The sequence below is a fragment of the Amphiura filiformis genome, chromosome 1 (genome assembly GCF_039555335.1).
Source record: "Amphiura filiformis chromosome 1, Afil_fr2py, whole genome shotgun sequence".
Taxonomy (NCBI): Eukaryota; Metazoa; Echinodermata; class Ophiuroidea; order Amphilepidida; family Amphiuridae; genus Amphiura; species Amphiura filiformis.
This window is the reverse complement of record NC_092628.1, coordinates 76,974,842-76,996,374: the sequence shown is the minus strand read 5'-3', so window position 1 is coordinate 76,996,374 and position 21,533 is coordinate 76,974,842. Positions and strand designations below refer to the sequence as shown.

At 35.8% G+C, this 21,533-nt stretch overlaps 1 protein-coding gene across 6 annotated transcripts in view; it reads left to right on the top strand.

The window, feature by feature from the left end:
* The window catches only part of LOC140153598 (MYCBP-associated protein-like), a 67,805-nt gene extending 46,758 nt beyond the window's left edge, over positions 1 to 21,047 (top strand). For 3 of the 6 annotated variants that reach the window (XM_072176417.1, XM_072176410.1, XM_072176385.1), the window contains exons 17-23: positions 1,382 to 1,411; positions 1,628 to 1,654; positions 5,717 to 5,755; positions 6,840 to 6,857; positions 10,976 to 11,082; positions 17,214 to 17,435; positions 18,133 to 21,047. In XM_072176417.1, coding sequence (XP_072032518.1) covers positions 1,382 to 1,411; positions 1,628 to 1,654; positions 5,717 to 5,755; positions 6,840 to 6,857; positions 10,976 to 11,082; positions 17,214 to 17,435; positions 18,133 to 18,231 — 542 coding nt within the window. In that variant the 3' untranslated portion in view covers positions 18,232 to 21,047. Of the gene's footprint in view, positions 1 to 1,381; positions 1,412 to 1,627; positions 1,655 to 2,747; positions 2,766 to 5,716; positions 5,756 to 6,839; positions 6,858 to 10,975; positions 11,083 to 17,213; positions 17,436 to 18,132 lie in introns of those variants that run through there. The other 3 variants (XM_072176393.1, XM_072176402.1, XM_072176425.1) reach the window with 3 other exon arrangements.
* The last annotated feature ends 486 nt before the right edge of the window (positions 21,048 to 21,533 follow it).

Here is a 21,533-nt window from a genome sequence, read left to right as displayed (position 1 = left end):
CAAATTTTAGTACTCGATAGAGTAGCAGCAGCTTGTTCTATGTAGAAAATTGGCATTTGGGTGTATTGGACTATTCCAGTTAAATCCATACACTCCCTATGGAAAACACAACTTTAATATTCCACACAGGAAGTGTGTATTTCAAATGGGGATATCTGAGGGGGTGCTTCATCTGAAATCTACACCCACTGTGTGGGAGATTAAGGCTGTGTCTTACATAGATGGTATTTGAATTTCAACTGGAATAACTCAATGAGAGTTGAAATGCTTAATATTAGGCATGCATCTTCAGCAAGTAGGCCTATATACTAAAGATAACAGTTGGTACATGTATATTATCACTGTAAGCATCAATTCAGTGTCAATCTCGCAGTATAGATTGTGTCAATCTGACCAGATTTTTGAAATTTAAAATTGTCAAAGAAAATGTTGCTTACAGTTGAAAGTTATTTCCTGCCCATTTCTTGTAAAATTATTTAATACAACAAGGAAATAGTAAAATGATTTATCATGAAATCCAGGTTCCAATGAGTGACAGGTGTCATATAAATAGTCTTAATGTTAATATCTTAGCAGGTGTCAAAAATAGGCAACATAATTATGCTATTTTAAAAGAGAGTTGGCTTGAATTGGGAATAAATTTGAATAAGAAATCTTTATGAAAAGAATTAGCAATAATACAATGGCATAAACAATTTGATATTTTACAAAAAATGTGCCTGTTTGCAACTTTTCAAGTAATTGGTGGTAGGTGTAGGGAACAAATCAAAAGTTTGATGACATCCTCAGTGGCGTAGCCAGGGGGCAGAGTGCCCCACAGAAATTTTCAGAGACAAAATGGGGATGGTAAAGAGCAAAATGTCCTTCAAATGGGACAAAAAATTAACAAATGGGGATGAAAATCTGGCTTTGCCCCCTAAATGGGGACGAAAATCTGGCCTTGCCTCCTAAATGGGGACGAAAATCTGGCTTTGCTCCCTCACACCAAAATCTGGATGTCCTATAAGAAAGTTCTTTCGTCGAGGGAGGGGTCAAAAGTCTGAACAAGTGAAAATATCTGTCAACATTTATCTTTCTGGTTGGAATTTCAACATTTTATACTTATGTTTCAGGGAGGGAGGGGTCAGCCTTTTTATGAAAGCACTTTCATTTATATGGTGCCATCAAACCCTTACAGATTTCCAGATTTTTAAAGTTTTTTTTCTGTTTTTAAATGTGCAATTGCACCACATATTGTACAGTTTCTGACAACAGACTGGGTGTTTGCATTAGGGTATATGTTCATGTTACACATGGGAGGGATGGGGATCACCAGGGAGGGGTTATCTATTGAAGGCTGAATGTCAATTAACATGTACCTCAATATTTCTCCTTTCAACAGTTTTGGCAGCTAATGAGCAACTCAGAGGAGGTAAGTCCTGTCTAATTTTGAAAAATTAAATTACAATTTTATTAACTTTTTACTAGAAATTGTTACAACAAGCTAGAAATGTGATATTCTTGCCCAGCTGTAAGAGTAGATATGTACTGAGTGATAATAACTTATGATTGTAGGAGTAACATTTCACAAAGAATAAGCACTAACAAGTAATCTTTCATCCCTAATTTTCATCAAAATACAATATAGGACACTTGCTTAGGTTGTTAGATGAGTGTAAGTATGTAGGATGGCTTACAGATTTCAATGTATTTTATCTAAACATCTATTCCTACCCAGTGGTCCAAAGACTTGTAATGTATTACTGTGATCAGTATGAAGGCATATTATTTTTTAAATGCTGCAAATATTTGGCACTTTGACTTTGTAGAGTATTCATGTGCAAAGCATCAAGGCTTAATTTGAGAGGGGGAAAGACATAACAATGTCGTAAATTTCCAGATGCTCAAAACACGTCACAAGTTCCATAATCCCATATACTGTATAGTCACAATTGGTTCAGGGATTTATGATGAGGCTAGACACTTACAGTACATTGCAAGCCTTTGTCAAATCACCCCCAGATATATGTACCCTCTTATAAAATAGATTGACAAATGTTGTTTTTAATGATTTGCCTGGCTGCTAGTGCAGTAGAAGAGATAACTGATGTTGTTTGAGTGTAGTTTGCAAACAATGGATGTGACTAAAACTTTTCATGGGAAGTTTTTTAAGAAAAGATACCTTTTTCTATGTCCATTTTATATATATATTTTCCATCCAAGAATTTAAATCAGAAAGAGCAATTTTCCACATCTCAAGAGATTTTTAATAATAAAACTAAGAGTGATTTGAATCATTGATTGCTTTGCAATCATTGTTTCAAGATTTTACGCATCATACATTGTAATCTCTAGAGTAGGCTTGAGTATCAATGCTCCAAGTTTGAAGCCTGACATATTAAAACCCATTAACTGATATATGTAGCAAGTAAGATGTCTATTAATCTGTAAATGGGCTATTCCAGTTGAAATCCATACACCCCTATGAAAGACATGGCCTTAATCTCCCACACAGGGAGTGTAGATTTCAAATAGAGTCGCCCATTCAGGTAACCCCATTTGAAATTCACACCCCCTGTGTGGAAGATTAAGGTTATAAGTCTTCCATATGGGGTGTATGGATTTCAACTGGAATAGCCCAATTAGCTGGCAAGTATAATCTGTATTGAATTATTTACCCACTATTTTGCAAGTTACACCTTGCTGTAATGTCTTATAATTTGCCATTTTACGTTGCTATATTTTTGCTTTCTGTTCCATGCTTGTAGGCATAGTTGTTAAGAAGCGTAAGTTGACAATATGTGACACGATCAAGGGAAATGAATCGGATATCGCTAATATTGATTTTGAGATATTGGCAAAGAAAGTGTTAAAATTCTTTTGTTTTATATTGTTTTCAGCAATTGATGAATTGACGTAACTTCACAAAGAAAAGTCATATCAACATGGGGTTTTCAGTTTCTAAAAGCTCTAAATGTCCTCTTTAAAAACATGTGTAAAACTCATTTTCGACCAGGGCCGACATGCGACTCATTCCCCTTGATCATGTCACATTAGTATGCTGTGCTGTGGTTGATGTGATATACTATACTTCTGTTTTTCTTTGCTTTCTGCTGTTGTGTTTATAAATATCACACTGGTTGCTTTCATATTAATCCATTGGGTAACAAAGTACATGGGTGGGTGAAAAAGTAGACAATAACAAGATGAATTTATTGGGTCGAGTAGGCAATGCGGACTACTTTACAATGTTTGTCAACACTGAAGTATTCCCTTTATGAAAAGACATCATTTTTAATATAACAGTTGGAGTAATTGGGTCCTCAGAGTTTGATAGTGCAGACATGTCTAGTCTTAAGTTGGAATATGTCAGGGCTGTAGCAAGGTTGAAAAATGTGGGGCAGCCATGAGTGACAAATGTGGGGCGTCCAAAATACAAATACACTCCTCAAAGCACTTTTTGGTCAGTTATTGCTCAATCGCGGATTGGTTGGCAGGCCAGATTGAATAAGTCATATATTGTGTAGATGCTCTCTGTACATTTTCCATACTTATTCAACCTGAAGTTGATAGTCATATCAAAGCATATTTGTAATTGAACCTATGCCTTCAACTCTCTTAGTCCAAGTTGTATATGAAAGCGAGACTAGTACTCCAGGATGCACTGCCTCAGGTGTTCATATCCCTTTGCATGTTCTATATAATATGGAGTGTACCAGAGTACTGTCAGGGTGTAGTGTACCAGAGTACTGTCAGGGTGTAGTGTACCAGAGTACTGTCAGGGTGTAGTGTACCAGAGTACTGTCAGGGTGTAGTGTACCAGAGTACTGTCAGGGTGTAGTGTACCAGAGTACTGTCAGGGTGTAGTGTACCAGAGTACTGTCAGGGTGTAGTGTACCAGAGTACTGTCAGGGTGTAGTGTACCAGAGTACTGTCAGGGTGTAGTGTACCAGAGTACTGTCAGGGTGTAGTGTACCAGAGTACTGTCAGGGTGTAGTGTACCAGAGTACTGTCAGGGTGTAGTGTACCAGAGTACTGTCAGGGTGTAGTGTACCAGAGTACTGTCAGGGTGTAGTGTACCAGAGTACTGTCAGGGTGTAGTGTACCAGAGTACTGTCAGGGTGTAGTGTACCAGAGTACTGTCAGGGTGTAGTGTACCAGAGTACTGTCAGGGTGTAGTGTACCAGAGTACTGTCAGGGTGTAGTGTACCAGAGTACTGTCAGGGTGTAGTGTACCAGAGTACTGTCAGGGTGTAGTGTACCAGAGTACTGTCAGGGTGTAGTGTACCAGAGTACTGTCAGGGTGTAGTGTACCAGAGTACTGTCAGGGTGTAGTGTACCAGAGTACTGTCAGGGTGTAGTGTACCAGAGTACTGTCAGGGTGTAGTGTACCAGAGTACTGTCAGGGTGTAGTGTACCAGAGTACTGTCAGGGTGTAGTGTACCAGAGTACTGTCAGGGTGTAGTGTACCAGAGTACTGTCAGGGTGTAGTGTACCAGAGTACTGTCAGGGTGTAGTGTACCAGAGTACTGTCAGGGTGTAGTGTACCAGAGTACTGTCAGGGTGTAGTGTACCAGAGTACTGTCAGGGTGTAGTGTACCAGAGTACTGTCAGGGTGTAGTGTACCAGAGTACTGTCAGGGTGTAGTGTACCAGAGTACTGTCAGGGTGTAGTGTACCAGAGTACTGTCAGGGTGTAGTGTACCAGAGTACTGTCAGGGTGTAGTGTACCAGAGTACTGTCAGGGTGTAGTGCATGGTAAATTTGGTTTGGATAATACTTGAGTGCAGAGGAATCTTTATAGAATACTTTTTAGGGCCTAAAAGATGGTGAAAAGTGAGCCATCAGTGCTTAAGTTTAGGATTTTTTCCTCCAAAATTCAATGAAGCACTGTCAAAGTAATATGGTGATGTTACTGTTGAGACTTAGGAATTCAGATTTTGTGCTCACAGCGCAACAGGTCAAGTGGTTCTTGAGATATGTGTCTAAGTATGCACTATATTCCCTCAAGGTAAAACTATAAACCATAGAATTGCAAGTGCTGAGTTTGAATTTCTTGATAATTTCCCTCTAGCTGTTCTTTCACTAGATTTCTCTAGCTATTGTATTTCTTTAAATCTTTATTTTCCCAAAGTATGTAAAAAAAATATCAGAAGTGCTATTGAGCTGATTACGGCCTCAACACACTGTGACACTTTCCCCAATTTAAACACTCACAACCTTAAGTTTGGGAATATACATTGTCTTTTAAGCTCTATTACTACTGCCGTACTGATACGAGTATAGTCCCATTTTCAAGTAAAGTCCCACCCCCAATATTGCATTGAATTTGTATCCATTTTGAAATCATTAACAGTGTATTCATGACATGAACACAAATAATTCACTTTGCATATTAAAAAAACACACAATTTTTTTTAATTCACCAATTTTAAAAATGTTCACCTAAAAACAGGGTGGGACTATACTTGAGTCAGTACGATACTACTAATCATGTTTTTGTACTTCTTTCATCACATAACATTTCACTTTTCCATTTTTCATGCATGCATTCTTATCATGGATGTTCACATTCTTTGCTGTCATAACATCACCTTACAAATGACTTCATATCAACTTGTTGATGAATATAATTGTGGTGTTTGCACATGCTTGCATGCACGTATACACATACTGACAACCTCTGTTTCTGTTCAACTGTGTCACTATCTTGGCTGGGTGGTTGGTTGGTCATATAGGGGCAGCATCTGGGCGATTCAGTGAGGCATCTAGTACAGGTTGGATAACTGTTGTTATGTCATGTGGTTTGTCTGTTCTACTCAGGCCAAAAAGTTGGAAATGTTGAGTTCATTGTTCAACAATAGGACAAAAATAAGGAGCAATAAATAATATAAAAGCTAAGTAAAAGGCATTTCAAAATATTGTAACTTCACAACAAACTCTGCCAGAGATATGTGGTATTTAGCATTACAAAGTAGTAGCTTCATTATTGCTTGGGAAATAATATATTGACAATATTAATAACTCAATGTTCACAATAACTTTGGCCTGTGTGGATCAGATTCAAATTGTGTCATATTTGTGGAATGAAAGGTTTAGAGAACTTTAAAATGTATAAACATATTTGTTTCAGACTGAAAAAAGTTATTGGATAACACTTGGAAGTGTATGATTAAATTAGCTGCCATAAAGATCCATAATTAAAGTTGAATGTGAGATGCGTATATGATGAGTGGATGATTGGGTCAGGACAGGATAACGTGTAAAGTAACTTGAATATCAGTTTCACTGTATGTTTCAAAATTATATAAATTCCAATATGCTTAGAAAATTAGTAAATCTTTCATTTCTTGAAAGCTGTTTGAAAGCTAGTTTTCAGAAGATTTGTTTTGGACATTTTAAAGCGATGTAGTGTGATTTAAGGTTTTTGCCAATTAGTGCTGAGAAATACAAAAGTGTTTTATAATAGGAATTTTGCTCTCATTTCCCCATGTTTTTTGGAGTAACTTTTTACCAATCATGCTAATTTGCATATTTGATTTTTTGTAATTTTTATTTACATTTTATATATATTAACACTATTTTCAGTGTTTTTAATATTTTTTTAATTTGATGATGGGTAAAAGGTACAAATAGTATCCAAATGTATTAAAAGTTATTAATGTTATAGATTAATGGTAGTTTGGCTAAAAATGATTCTAAAGAGCATTTTACACTCATTATTATTTTATATCTGATTTGAAACAAACATGAACAGTGTTTTGTGACCCACATGATACACTTTTCAAATAAACATTTGGAAAGTAAATCCTGATTTTAAGGATTACCATTTTGATTGTATGTATATTTCTATTGTTACAGAGGAACATGATTCAGCAGGTATTCTACCTCCCCAAATTATCATTTTTTCATCATAAACTATCCTTACAAGTTCCAATATGACCAGTTTATAAATGTGATTATCCCAAACCTTTCCATATTATTAATGTCACCCTGTAGTCACCCCATTGTCTTTTTTGAGGTATTTTATCAGTTTTATGTAATTAAGGTAGTTTTCATGGTGTCCTGCACAGATATGCAGGCCCATAGCCAGCCCTCCGAGTTAGGGGGTTCGTTTTTGCAGATATCTGTTAACTATTAACTGATGAGTAATGGCCGCGTAGCGGGCATGGCGCCGCGGAGCGCGGCGCAGGGGGGTGTCTAAGGGGGGATGTGCCCCCTCAGAAATGGGAGAATTTTGAAAAATTAAGTCCGAATTGAAGGCATTTGGTGCACCATTTTTACATTATTATCAGAAATATATGGTTTCAATTCATTATTGCAAAGAGGCAAATTAGCACGGTTAAAACAAGAAAAAGTTGCAAATCAGGCACCGGGGTGTCTGAGCTCAGAATTTGATTTATTTTGAAAAATGTAGTCCCAATTAAAGGCAGTGCACAATTGTTACCTTATATATGGTTTCAATAATTATTTTATAGCAAAGAGGCAAATTAGCGTGGTTAAAGCAAGAAAAAGTGCAAATCAGGTGCAGGGGGTGTTTGAGGGGATGTGCCCCCTCAGAATTGGAAGAATTTTGAAAAAAATGAAGTCCCAATTGAAGGCATTTGGTGCATCATTTTTACATTATTATCAGGAATATATATAAGAGAGAAATTAGCGCAGTTAAAAGAAAAATTTGTAAATCAGGTGCGTTATTTCATCACAAATATCATTTATCTTTTCCTATGTTATATCACTCCCTTCATCTCTGAACTACGTTTTCTCGGTTATTTTTTTTTGTGCACACCAAATAATTTTTAAAAAGTTTTCAAATCTAGATAGATAAGACAAAGAGCCAAATAATTACTCTGCTGTATTATAGCATTAAATTAAGTCATCATTTATATTTTCCACATAGGCCTACATAAATTGGGCGTCGGGGGGATTTTTCAAATCGTCCCACTAATCTGATCTAAAATTAATTAGAAAAATAACAGTTTTTGTGCTAAAATGGCCATTTCAACCTTATTTCCCATGTTCTCCTTTTTTGTGTCAAAATTTTAGGGGGTTCGATCGAACCCCTCGAACCCCCCCTGGCTACGGGCCTGGATATGCATGGAAATTATACAGTACTAGTATCTGTACGAGCTTCCTTAGAGCAAGTTTTATGTAGATGTAAAAAATTGCCCAAAACTCTGTGAATCTAATACTTTAATAGTAGCCAATATCTCATCCCTTCCCACAGTAGCCACTTTAATTCATGTTATGAATAGAAAAATGTCAATTTTAAGTTGAATAGAACTTCATTTATATCAAAATGTGTCAATTTGTGAAATGCGCTGGGAAGCAAAGCCAGTGTTACAATGCAAACTCACATAGTGTCGGTATTATTTGGAGTCTTAAACATTGACACATATCGATCCATAGCGCTGCAAGCATAATGTGTTTTTAAGTTTTTCATTTTATGTAGGCCTTTACACCTCCAAGCATAGGGAAAGTCAATATCGATGTCAGAATGGTTGCCTGTAGCACCTAACCCAGACAACATGCCCCTAATTCATGCATGGTGTCAGCGGCATCTGCTCTTTATTTGGCCTAGTTTGGAAACATCTGCCGAGCTGTCTTGCGTCACCACAAATATTAACTTTAAATATAATCAAAATGTGAACATTACCAGCCGCTTCATCATCATTCTCTTGGCCATAGGCCCATAGGTGTCACTAGAATCCAGTTTTGGTTGGCTTAGTTTAGTTTTAAAAAGTGTGATTGTGGATAAAAAATATCTTGATTTGTTGGAAAAGAGCAATTGGTTTCCTATAATAGCACTGGTGAGGTTACAATAAAAATCTGATTGATGCTGAAGTAATTAAGTTGTCACAGATTGAAAGAATGTAATCAAAAGAATTGTTTGACTTTTGACATAGTTCCGAACTTGTCGACTGCTCAGTGTCAGAAGTGGGTAAGTGCAATAGCTGCCATGTGCAGATGAGTACAATATAGTGTGTGAATCACATACTTCTACAGACTATGTGTCAACAGTCAAAATCCCATGAATATTCATGAGGGCCGATTGTTCCATCGTCTCGTGTCTAACAATCATGCCAGTGATAGAGCTTTGCGTGTTTGACTGCTTGGACACGGTCTATTATCTCTTTCATCCATGGTGTGAATTGCCAAATGCTCACAGGGCAGCTATTGCACTTACCCATTTCTGGCACTGAGCAGTCAATGTCACCTTACAGTGTAAAGTGATAGTATTCATGATGTGATTTGTCTTGTCTTTCATTTTCTTTTCTTTTTTCTGATATTATTTGAAATAATATTTTTTCAAGCCCATTCTGATATTTTTCCTATCAAATATAATAAATTCTTTCTGTAACCCAAACCTGAATGGGCTATTCCAGTTGAAATCCATACACCCCCTATGGAAGACATGACCTTAATCTTCCACAGAGGGGGTGTGCATTTCAAATGGGATTACCTGAATTAGGTGACTCCATTTGAAATCTGTACTCCTTGTGTGGGAGATCAAGGTCATGTCTTCAATAGAGGGTGTATGGATTTCAACAGGAGTAACTAATTGCCAAGTTTCTTGCCAGAATTAATATAACATACGGAATCACTTGATTATCAGAGAGCAAGATAATGTTCAAAGATATAGCCATAGCATATCAAGTCAAATGTCAAATCCGTTTTACAAATTAAGCGTACTACTAACCGTCCAGTGCGTATTATTTTGCACAAGATTAGTTGCACATGCTGGACATCACACACATAATATGCAATGCAAGGACTATGCTAAAAAAGAATTTGCCATTTTACTTGAGTAGCTTTTCCATCTACCATACCTATGAATATGCATACCGTCGCTAGGTGGGAAAACCCTCCTATGTGTCATTAGCCCCTGAACATGTTTGAAGCAAAATCTCCTATGTAACCTCCAGACAGTTTTGTTTTAAACATGTTCAAGGGCCAGCCAATGACACATAGGTTTTTCCTGCCAACAGCGATAAGTAAAGTTCCACATTTGTTTTACACAACTTACTATGGTAATGGGTGGTGCATAGTGTTGTTGCAAGTCCTCAGCAGATTACAAAGTGAGCAATGTGTGATGCAATCCGTTCTTCATTAGAGACTATAAATCTTGGGTTAATTGTGGCATGGACTTAAATTGCAGTTCCCTACCAGTAATTTAGATTCCCATTTATCCCAAGAAATAGGCTATTATTTTTGTTCTTTTATCCATTGAAAAAATGAATTATTTCAGTTACTGAATAGGCACATGTTTCCGATTGAACCAGTGAATCTAGAAAGTGTGTGATATTATGTTGTGCAGCATGGCATATCTCATCTACATGCTAGATTCTTGTCACATTTGCCGTGGGCTCATGAGTCTGACTTGTCCATTCAGTTTCTGAGTAATTGAATACCTACTTTATTTTACATGCATCAAATGCATGATTGCCAACCTGATTTCACTAAAGCCTCAACCATCTTTAAACATGCATTAGAAGAGTTACCTATGTTAAATTGTTAAATGTGACGTGTCATGTCAAAAGGAGACACTTTTGGGCAGGATCGTAAATGGAGAAATAGCCAAAAATCTGTCTTGATTTTTTCACAATTTGGGTTTGTTGCGAATTTGTAAGGTTATTAATGTTTAAAATATTGTCTGATAGTTTCAGACCGGAATATAACTGGCATCTTGTATTTTTTGAGACATTTTCCAAGGCAATTCCTACTCTCAACATTGTCAATAATATTTTTAAAGGCCGATATTTCAATTTCCAGTTTTATAATACCATAACTTACGAACTCAATATCTTCGCTTAGGAATGTCCGATTTCATTGGAGAAAACGGCATTGTGGAGCAAAATATCTCTATATTTAAGATATGTAAAAACCTCAAAATTGATAACCTGCCCAAAAGTGTCTCCTTTTGACATGACACGTCACAAATGTCTATTTAACTATCATTTTTTATTTATTGTGTCATATTTTCAATTTCATTTTAACAGGAGAAAGAAAGAAAAGAAGAGAACACAAAGAGGAGGAGGAGGAACCTAAGGGTAAAGGAAAGAAGGATAAAGGAAAAGATGCTGGCAAAAAGGGAGGCAAGAAGGAGGTGAGTTAGTCAAGCATCTCAACATAAATTATACTCAGAGAAATTCTTTGAATGAAAGAAGCACCAAAACATACATGTGTTATGATACCAAAAAATGTTAAGGAATTTGGTTTGATGTGATCGACAAGTGGACCGTTCCAGTTGGAACCCATACCCCACCTATGGAAAACATGACTGTAATCTTCCATGCAGGGAGTTTGAATTTCAAATGGGGTTAGGGCTCATATTGAAATACCCTACCACGTTTTCACACAGAACGAAGGCAGGATTCCCCTCGCTAAGCGCTCGCCTCTGGAAAGCTCGGTCAGTAAAAGCGGATGGATTATATGCATCAGTGATACACCCTGCCCAGGATTTTAACAAAAGAAGGCTAGCACAGGAAAGCTGCAGGATGGCGCACACCTTCCTGTGTAAGGGAATTTCAATATGAGCCCTTACCTGAATGGGTGACTCCATTTGAAATCTACACCCCCTGTGTGGGAGATTAAGGTCCTGTCTTCCATAGGGGTTGTATTTATTTCAACTGAAAACTTCAATTATGCAATGTTTCGTAAAATTCGTAGTATTTTAATATCATTAGATTGTTTTAACCTTTTGCCTAAGGGGCACTACAACTATATCAGAAGCTTCTAATATAATGTTTTGAAACAACTCACAGTAAAATTTAGTGTTTACCAAAAGAAAGAAATATCAGTATTGATTGAACTTGATCGGCATTCAAGTCATTTTGTCTATCACAAGGACCTGCATGCCGATGACATGTTGACTATGTACAACGTGAAGATAATCTAAAAATAAAGTGTGATATATAGATTGGTGCTATGATGCATGAGTCTACATATATCTGATATCAGCAGTGTGAGGACGTCTTGCATTGAGATTGAACTTGGCTTCAGGGCATCTAACTCAAGTGTGTCCTGTTTTAATATGACTTGATGGATGCATCAAGTTTCAGAAAGTGTGGATTTTTGAGAGCTCAAGTTCCATATTTTTATGAGTGGTCAAAGCCACTGTAGTTTTAAGGTGTAAATGAAAAGAGATCTAATTTAATGTTTGTATGTAACAATCTATAAATCATTTAACAGTGACTGTCATCAAACATTCTTTTGTTACAGAATTTCATCAAAATTAGAATAAAAGACAAATAAAAAAGTTAATATAATGATGCTCCTGTCAATCAAGCTCCACACGACCCATGATTGGTTAGCATAGCATAACCATCGAAGTGCCCACCCTAGTAGTTAAACCATGCTAACCAATCACGGGCCATGCAGTTTTGATTGATACTTAGGCCTTAAAAAAGAAAATTGTTTGATTGACGTAACATAAAAAACAAATTAGGGTAGGTAGGTTAGGATTTTTTTACTTTAAAGCTGTAAATTGCATTTCATAAAGGTCTTGGCACTTTTTTTTTTTTTTTTTAATTTAATTTTTTTTTTTTTATTAATTTTTTTTTTTGGCAAAAATTGTTTTTAAAAACTCTAGGGTCGGGCCTAATTTTAGGGTGGGTCGGGTTACGCCAATCAAACAATTTATTTTACGCCTTATGCTATGTTAGCCAATAACAGGTCTCTCTGTGTTTGATTAACGAGGACGTCATATATATATAAGGAGCAACTGGGCCTCCTGGATGAACACATAATTACTTCTACTCAAATTTTGCATTGAATGAGTACCCAGATTGCAACATATCAAAATTGTCCATAAACCAATGAAAGGGAAGTGAAAAGTATTTGATATCAATATTGCCATGACTTAAAGGAATAAAAACAGATTAACTTGTATTGACCATTGCAACTGTAACCATTTTAATTGGCATTTATGGCAGCCCTGCTATGCCTCAATGTATCTATAAAATGATACTAAATGTAATGCTGTCTCATAAATTAAACCCCGAGGCAGTTATCACTAACATTGTCTGAGTATTTGAACTTCAAGATGCCGACTATTATCAAAGATCTCATGTACAGCGTGTCCCAAAAGTAACTTAACATTGTGAATTGGCCATATATCAAATATTTCCTACTTCATACCAAAATGGAGAACATATTCATATAGATTGATCTTTTAGAATTATTCTGATACCAAAAAGAGCATTATTGATGACCCTTTGACCTTACTGTGCGACTGTACATATATGTGTGTATCAAACCCACAAAAGCAAGCTCATGTGTTCTTTGTTCAAGAACATGAATGATGTGCTTCCCTGAACAATAGAGTTGGTTCACTCACTGCGCACGCTACATTTAGGTATGAACATTCATGGATTACATGGTTTAGCGTAAGCGTGACTGCTGTTTTAGATTATAATTAGGATATATTAACAATATTAAACTTTACTTTAAAACAGTTGAAGTGAAGATGAATTTCCTATGGATTCAGGTCGTATATAGTTCTTTGCCGAGATAAAGTCGGACAAACTCACTGAAGCAATGTTTAGGGAACAGTTTAATGTAAATTATGCACTACCCAGCCGAAATACAATCCAGCAACTAGTGCTGAAATTCCTATCAACTGGATCTGTTCATGATCTACTTCGGGCAGGACGTGGAAGAACAGGAAGATCGGCTACAAACATTGATGTCATACGAAGAGCGGTGGCGAAAAGCCCAAGGTGATCAGTACGTCGACTTTCAATGGAGAACAACGTACCGCGTACAACTGTTCATCGAATCCTCAGAAAAGAAAGCAGTTTCCATATAACATTGTTTAAAATCCAGATAAAACCGAAAATGAAGATTACGCATTGAAAACAAACAATCAAACAAACACAGCAAAATTAAACAATACAGATTTTAAAACGATAACACGTTATATCGTGTTATCACGTCTCAAATGACGAGACTTATTTTGCGTTTATATAAAAGTGGGTTTTACGGTACGGTAAATATTCGTTAATTTCATGCCAAAGAGTCATCACCACATAGGCATGTTTGGTATCATAACATTTCTAAACGAATTATCTACATACTGTGCAATTTTTGTAACCACACTATTAACCCAACGCAAGTTATGGCAAATTCACAATGTTAAGGGACTTTTGGGACACCCGGTATATAGCTACTTTGCTTTATTCAAGTGATTTATTTATTGTCAACATTTGAACATTATGGAGTGCAATTATTGTTTGCTTCCAAACTATATTAAGTTCAGTGGATTGATAATTTATATCTTTTTACAAAATCTTGTTGAAAATGGTTTGTAATAGGTTTTAATGAATAGCATAATATTAACCAGATGATGACACATGTGGGTTAATTTTAGAGTTCTGGGAAAAGATATGAAATGGATATTTTCTTCCCTTTCCATTTCATTTGACATCCTGCAGCCTTCCTAAACCATAAGTGTGATATTGTACATGACTTCTATCAATCTTCATAACTCTTGTGGCAACATCACACTGCTAAGTACTGTCTTTTCTTAGCCAGCTATGAGCCAGCAATGAACTTGAATGAATGAAGCACTTTGAATATAAATGTAGCAATCTGCATTAATCTGGGAATTTTTTGATACCAAAATTGATGCCATGTTCCATTACAAAAGTTGTCAAGGATTGAAAGTCGTATGTCCTCATGTCCTCTCAACTTCAACTAACAGTTTCAAAGTTTTGGGCATACCATACAAAGTCCATAAGCCTGATCATAGATCATTGATTAAATCATAAGAAAGAATACAAAATAACACTGAAAAGCTAATTTACCTCAAATTATTTATAATGTTTAGTGAATCTTTTTTCTCCACATTTGTGCTCATAAATCAAAACATCTTTTGGATCTGTTACCTGTCACATGCCCCTGTGGCAGGCAGGAAGATACTTGCATAGATGCATATGCATGGTAACATGGTAAAGCTCTATATCATTTTAGGAAGGAAGAAAAATGAATGGTAATGAAGCCTTTGCCCAAGAAGAAATCTAACTGAAAACATGTTCTGTATAATGTCTTAATTATTACAACACAGAGTCTCTTGATCCCCATTGCAATGCATTATTCAAAACTGTGATATACTTTGGTAAAGTTATTTCTTTTTACTTATGTTAAGCTATGAAAACACATCACAGCACTAATAAGCTGTTCTCATTTGGCCTGTAGACATATTTATGCTATTATGTTCAACTTCAGACAGACATATTGCTTCACCGGGGATGAATCTCTAATTATTAGTGAGATTTATATCACACATTTGACAACATAATGTCTGGTCATAATTCATAACACAGATACATGTTCTGTATATTGTCATCTGTGTCTTAATTTTTTTTTTTTTTTTTTTTTTTTGATGGGGAAAGGGTAGGATAAGAGTATGTGATTACTTAGATAAAAAAGTTGCAAAATAGATGACTTCAGTGGTCATGATTAGATATGGGTGAAACAGAGGTATTATACAGGGAATTACTATGTACCAAGTGCATTGTGATTTCCCATATATCATGTCGACTCTTAAATCAATTTTATAGCAAATTTATCATCCTACCTACTTAAGTCATCTCAATTCATTTTGATCAGCGTAATGTTTAGGTTTAGGATGTTGCACATGTAATGTTACGTATGCGCACATATGTTAGGATTACGCTGGTAATATGGAAAATATTACCTGCCAGTGTCATGAGGAGTTTTTTTCCAAGTGGTGTTTGAACACAGAAATTACAGAAACTATCCCCAATAAAATAAATAAAATGAATTTTGGATTTATTTAGCGCATTTTTCCAGAGGATTCCAAGTGCTGTAATTTCACTGCAACTGGTTAATCATCAGATCGCATCAACGATTGCAGCGGAGCCTGGCACAAACCTATCCACACTTTGTAGATTGTAGCATCCACCAATTATCTGTGCAGCTCCCCAAATTCACAACAAGCTTCATCCTTTGTCTCTCCTTAGTAGTATGATAATAAGAAATACCATAATCTTTCAAACAGTCCTACAAAATAACAAATATGGGTCATTTTCATTCCACAGTGATTTAGACAATTTTCAATCATTTTCAAATATTTTAGTTTTAGGGTAGCTGGAATACTTTGTAGATCCACAGATGAATAGGAAAAACTCCTCACATTTTTCGTATAACACAAGCTTGGAAATATGGAAATTTAAATTTCTCTGCCAACATTACGTTATGATATGACAGTAAGGGGTGTAAAACCAGTCTTACGTTGGCACCAGTTAATTTCCTCTTGTCAAGCAGATTGAGTTTCAATGTTATTAATAATGCACAACATGATCTATATACCATGTTGTCATATAGAATGTTAACAAGCAGTGAAATATGGTTATACATTAGCCAATGCATACCATATGATACCATAAATAAGGTATAATATCATATATAGCATAGGATGGCATATATTATATGATGGCATCTTGTTTAGGGCAATGGATATCTTTTTCCTGTGTTTGGGAGGTCTACAATAATGGATGTCTTTCCTGTAAAAGGATATAAAATGAAAAATTTCACAGAATAGTACGCTACTCAATCAATTAGGTTGACAAAATGTGATGTTTGTTAGCTGTTTTACTTGAAAATCAAACATTTACCTTTCTTTTAGTTCTATTAAACACTTATTGGGCCATTCCATTTAAAATCCACACAACCCCTGTGGAAAATTAGCTAAAGTCTTCCACAGTGGGAGTATGAGTTTTGAATACAATAGACAATTGGGTAACTTCCATTTAAAATACTCACTCCAGTTGTGGAAGATAAAAGTAAAGCCATTATACAGGGGAAGTATGAGTTTCAAAATGATTAACCCTGACCAATTACATTTGAAAAACATACTCTCCCTATGGAAGATATTTCCAAAATCTTCCACAGGGGTAGTGTGGATTTCAACTAGAACAGCCCATTTTACACAAAAATGAAGATGGGACAATTTCCTGACAAATATAAGGAGCACCAAATCGAAAACAGGAAATTAGAGAAGAGAAAATATTTTTTCTTTTATTACTTCTTTTTATCACTTCACTAGAAGAATAGTAAGGTCACCCAAAGCAAACAAGAAGGTGGAAAAGATAATAAAACATGTCTGATGATTCTGGTCTTTCCCCATTTATTAAATATATAAAAAGACACCCAAATATATTTCCAAGATGGTCGTTAATTTATATATCTTTCTTTTTTTTATCATCTCACCAGGACAAGGAGAAAGACAGGCCCAAAAGCAAACAAGGAGGGGGTAAGAGTAAGTCGAGAAACGCATCCAGTCCTACGCCCTCTACAAGGGAGAGGAGAGCCAAGACCCCAACAGGAGATCGTAAGACACCTACACCCAAGTCATCCATGCAGAAAAAACCCAAGGTTTCTGAGACTGGTGATCCAGAGTTGGATGCAAAGTATGATAACAAGATGTACATACAGGTAGGAAAAGAACAACATCTATGTTTTCTATTTATACTGATTAAAAAAGATGAGAGAAATGGGGGAGCCATAATGATTAGTTCACTATGCACTTTCTTTCGTTGATTGTAATGATGATATAAGTTGTTGCAGAGAAATTAGCAGTCCAGTGCATGCAGACTACTCATGCAGGGACCGGCTACACTGTGTACAGTGATAACCGACGGTATACTCATAGAAATACTATACTTGTTATGAATTTCCGTTGAGAAAGCCTATTACTTATTATCTTATCTACTAAAAAAAGTGATGTGTAAGCCTCTTCCCTTGTTTTTTAAAAAGAGGTTTTTTTAAATTATGATGTGTAGTCTTTCTGTTTATAAACCAATTCATTGAACATTATTTAGTTACAAACATGGTGGATAATTTGCTGATCTACCATGGTGGTTCAATGCACTTAGGAGCCTGAATGATCCACTGAACCAACAAATTTCCTTAAAAGTGACTACAAAATGCAGTAAACCAGTAACTCTGATTACCATGCAAATGTAGATTCTAGTTTCAACCGCTAAATTCATCTGACAGCCCTTAATTAAATATGCATATCCCTGATGAGCTATTTTTAGGTACTGAAAAATAAAAGTAGAATGATGTGCCCAATTTATTGTAAAATGTACTTTTCTAAATATTCTTCTCATTATTTTTCTTTTGCTTGCAGACATACACCCTTCTATATGAAATGATTGACAAGATGACACAGTTATTTGAAGATATCCGTCACAAGGAAGGAGAAAAGCTGCTTGCACAGTTACTATAGCAATATATCATAAACAATAACATGACACTTATGTTAGGCTGTGAGAGTTTTGAGATTTGCTAGAAGAGTGCTGGTAACTTGACTGAAGGGTGATTTATGCTAACACTGAAATCCATCTAGATAGAAGGAAAATCAAAACCTATAAATGGAATGTTCTAATGTGCAGGGTAGTAAGTTTGAAAGGAGTTATAGTATTATTTCTTTTTGGTTCCGTCCAGTTGACTTTCACTGAAACAACTGTAACACGATCTGGTCCATGGAGGCCAAAGGAGGCATTTTTGAAAATTGATTTACTACAAATAACTATTTACCATATAGGCCTATAAACATTAAGCTATCGTATAATGAAAACACCAAAGGTCTAGCATACTTGGCTCTGAAGCTTTATGCATTTTATTGTTTTTTACTTACTCCATATTTTTGTCTAAATCTCACTTTGGCCTCCATTGACCAGGTCATGTCACAATTTAGTATTATAAAAAGTAACAAATTTATCTTGTATGTAAGATTCTTATGAACAGCAATTACTCTCACTGTTCAACAGGTGTTGCAGTCCTTTTAATAATCTAAATCAAGACATACACATTGTTTCTTTACACTCATTTCAAGAACCACAAACTTACTGAAATGTAAATGTAACTGTTAAGGTCCCAGGCTCCTTTCTTGTAAGGTGCACTTAGCAATTCCAATTTGTAACTTCTGAAAAGATGTTTGACATCGCTTTCTCCATTAAGGATGAAGTGTGTATACTGTATATGTTGGAAGCATGTATAAATAAAAGTGGATGATTATTAACTTCTGTACTGATGAAGGTGTTTGTGTGCATTAAGAGACAACGCGACTTTCAGGGTTATTTATGATATACTCAAAATATTTATCAGAGTTTGCTAAATTCCATCAAAATATTTAAGTGCAAATCTAGTGCTTGCTAAGAATTGCTTATTAAATTGAGACTGCTAGAGCAAGCATTTGTACTGGTGATCTGTACTGAATTGGGTATTAGGGAGTTTATGATTTCCACGACCGATGGTTCTACGATGGTAAAATACCAAACGTTGTCGTCATTGATTTTGTAATGCATCGTTGTCCTCATTCTACAACACGCAAGTCTGTTAACATATGTCGTGGCAACGACAACAATATTTGGTGTTTTACCATCGCAGAACCATTCATTGTGGAAATCAAAAACTCTCTAATGATGCTGTTACCAATACAAATTATATAAGTGATGCAAAGATACAGAAGTGTGTCTGAAACTGTCATCTAAACCTCTCACAAGTGGTTCTTAGTGAATACTGCATATTTCCGAACAAACCTTTAGTTTGAATGACTGTAGACTAGCTTGTTATAAAAGAGTAAAGCAATGACCTACATAAAGGTTGTATGAAAATGATTGGTACGCATCAGCTTTTGGTGTTGATTGACAAGCCTGCTTCTTCAATATGTAACATTGGATCCTCTTGAAGTGCCCAGGATTTATTGTTTTATGACCCTTTATAACATTTATCTATAAATAAGGTAGCTCCTATGTTGTATTTAATATGGCAGACTTGTCCATAATCACTGGAAACTGATGTGCACCAATTATTTTGATACACCCTGTATATTATTTCCAAACCTTCCTAATTATGCTATCAAGCACTAACACCTTTGCATAGCACTTTTTTGTTTTCAGTTAGTGTAATATTATCTTTCAAAACAAATTTAGCTTTTTCCAACTTCAATGATAACTTTCTTGAGTGATCCGGTTCACAGGAAGCAAGGGTTCAGTGGTCATATGTATCACCAGTCTGGTTGTGCCAACTCCCAGTGAGTGAAAACATAATCCAAATAGAACTGATTCCAGAGTTTCACTAATTTCATCCCAGTTTTGCCTAAAAATTGTATCTGATCCTGATCTGACATTGGAAAGATGAGTTAGTACTTTGTATGATAACATTCAGATTTGACGACCCTTGACAATTCCACAATATCCAATCCATATAAGTGTGCCGTGTTTGTAAGGTGTATGACCTTCCATTATAGTTGCTGATCTGAATGTAAGCATCATATCTTATTTAAACTGGGCTCAAAAAGAAACTTACAATTTTTCACAAGGTATCTTAAAATCCTGTCCATAAAAATGAACCAAAATTGCACACAGGATTACTTCAATACTCTACTCTCAGTAACCAAACAGCTGTCCAACTGACACAACAGCAAAATGCACTGACATGGAAGAGCTTCCTGGACCACATCCACAGCCCAATAATTGGCACCCAACACAAGAAATCTGTGAGTAAGTGGAACAGTGTGGAACAAGACCTGTTTCTTGAAGAAAGTATGTGAAAAGCAGAAGCAGCCCGTTCCACACTATTCCACTTACTCTTTGGAAATTATCACCTGTGTAAGGATCTTGTACGCATTCTCACAGATTTCATTTGCTGGGTGCCAATTATTCGCCTGTGAATGTGGTCTAGGAAGCTGTTCCTTGTCAGTGCATTTTGCTGTTGTGTCAGTTGGACAACTACTTGGTTACTGACATGTGTTTAGAGTAGAGTATAATCCTGTGTGTAATTTTTGTTCAATTTTATTGACAGGATTGGAAGATATGACCTTGTGAAAAATTAGAAGCTTCTTGTTGGGCCCAGTTTTAAATATTTATATTGTTTCAAATATTTATCCAATTTTAAATCTGTCCTATTCGCCGTCCGGTTTATTATAGCAGAGTATTCAATTCTTATTTTATTGTATATCAGATATTTATACATTCAATATAATGTATGTATATATTGTTATTTGTTACATAACTTTGATATTTGAAAATAAACACGTCAATTATGTCAAACTGAATGCGAGTAACGGTGTCTATCTTTATGTGTCTTGTGTTGGATAAAAGTAGAGGTTTTATGGGAACCACACCAGGGACATGCACAAGCATCATACTCTACTTTATTTCTAATGGCTATCTAAAATGAATAAACAAAAAGTTTAGGCTGTTTTCAAACAACACTTACCCAAGGTTGTTGAAATAGGATGCTCGAATCACAAAATGCCCCTTTAAAAAATTTTGTTGCTATAGAAAATGGGAAAACAGGTCAAAGGAAACATTTTTCTTTCATAACATTTTTAAGAACAATGTAGTGTTTAGTATGCCCACTCATGTCCTTTTTGGCTTGTTTTGCTGCGACCAATATCAACAGCAGAGCAGTAAATGGCAACTTTGTGGCAAAATCATGCACTTTTGTTCAAGTTACAAAAACAGGTACAGTTGCAGAGTAAAGTATGCTAAAATCGAAATACACTTTCAGGGTGGGAACCAT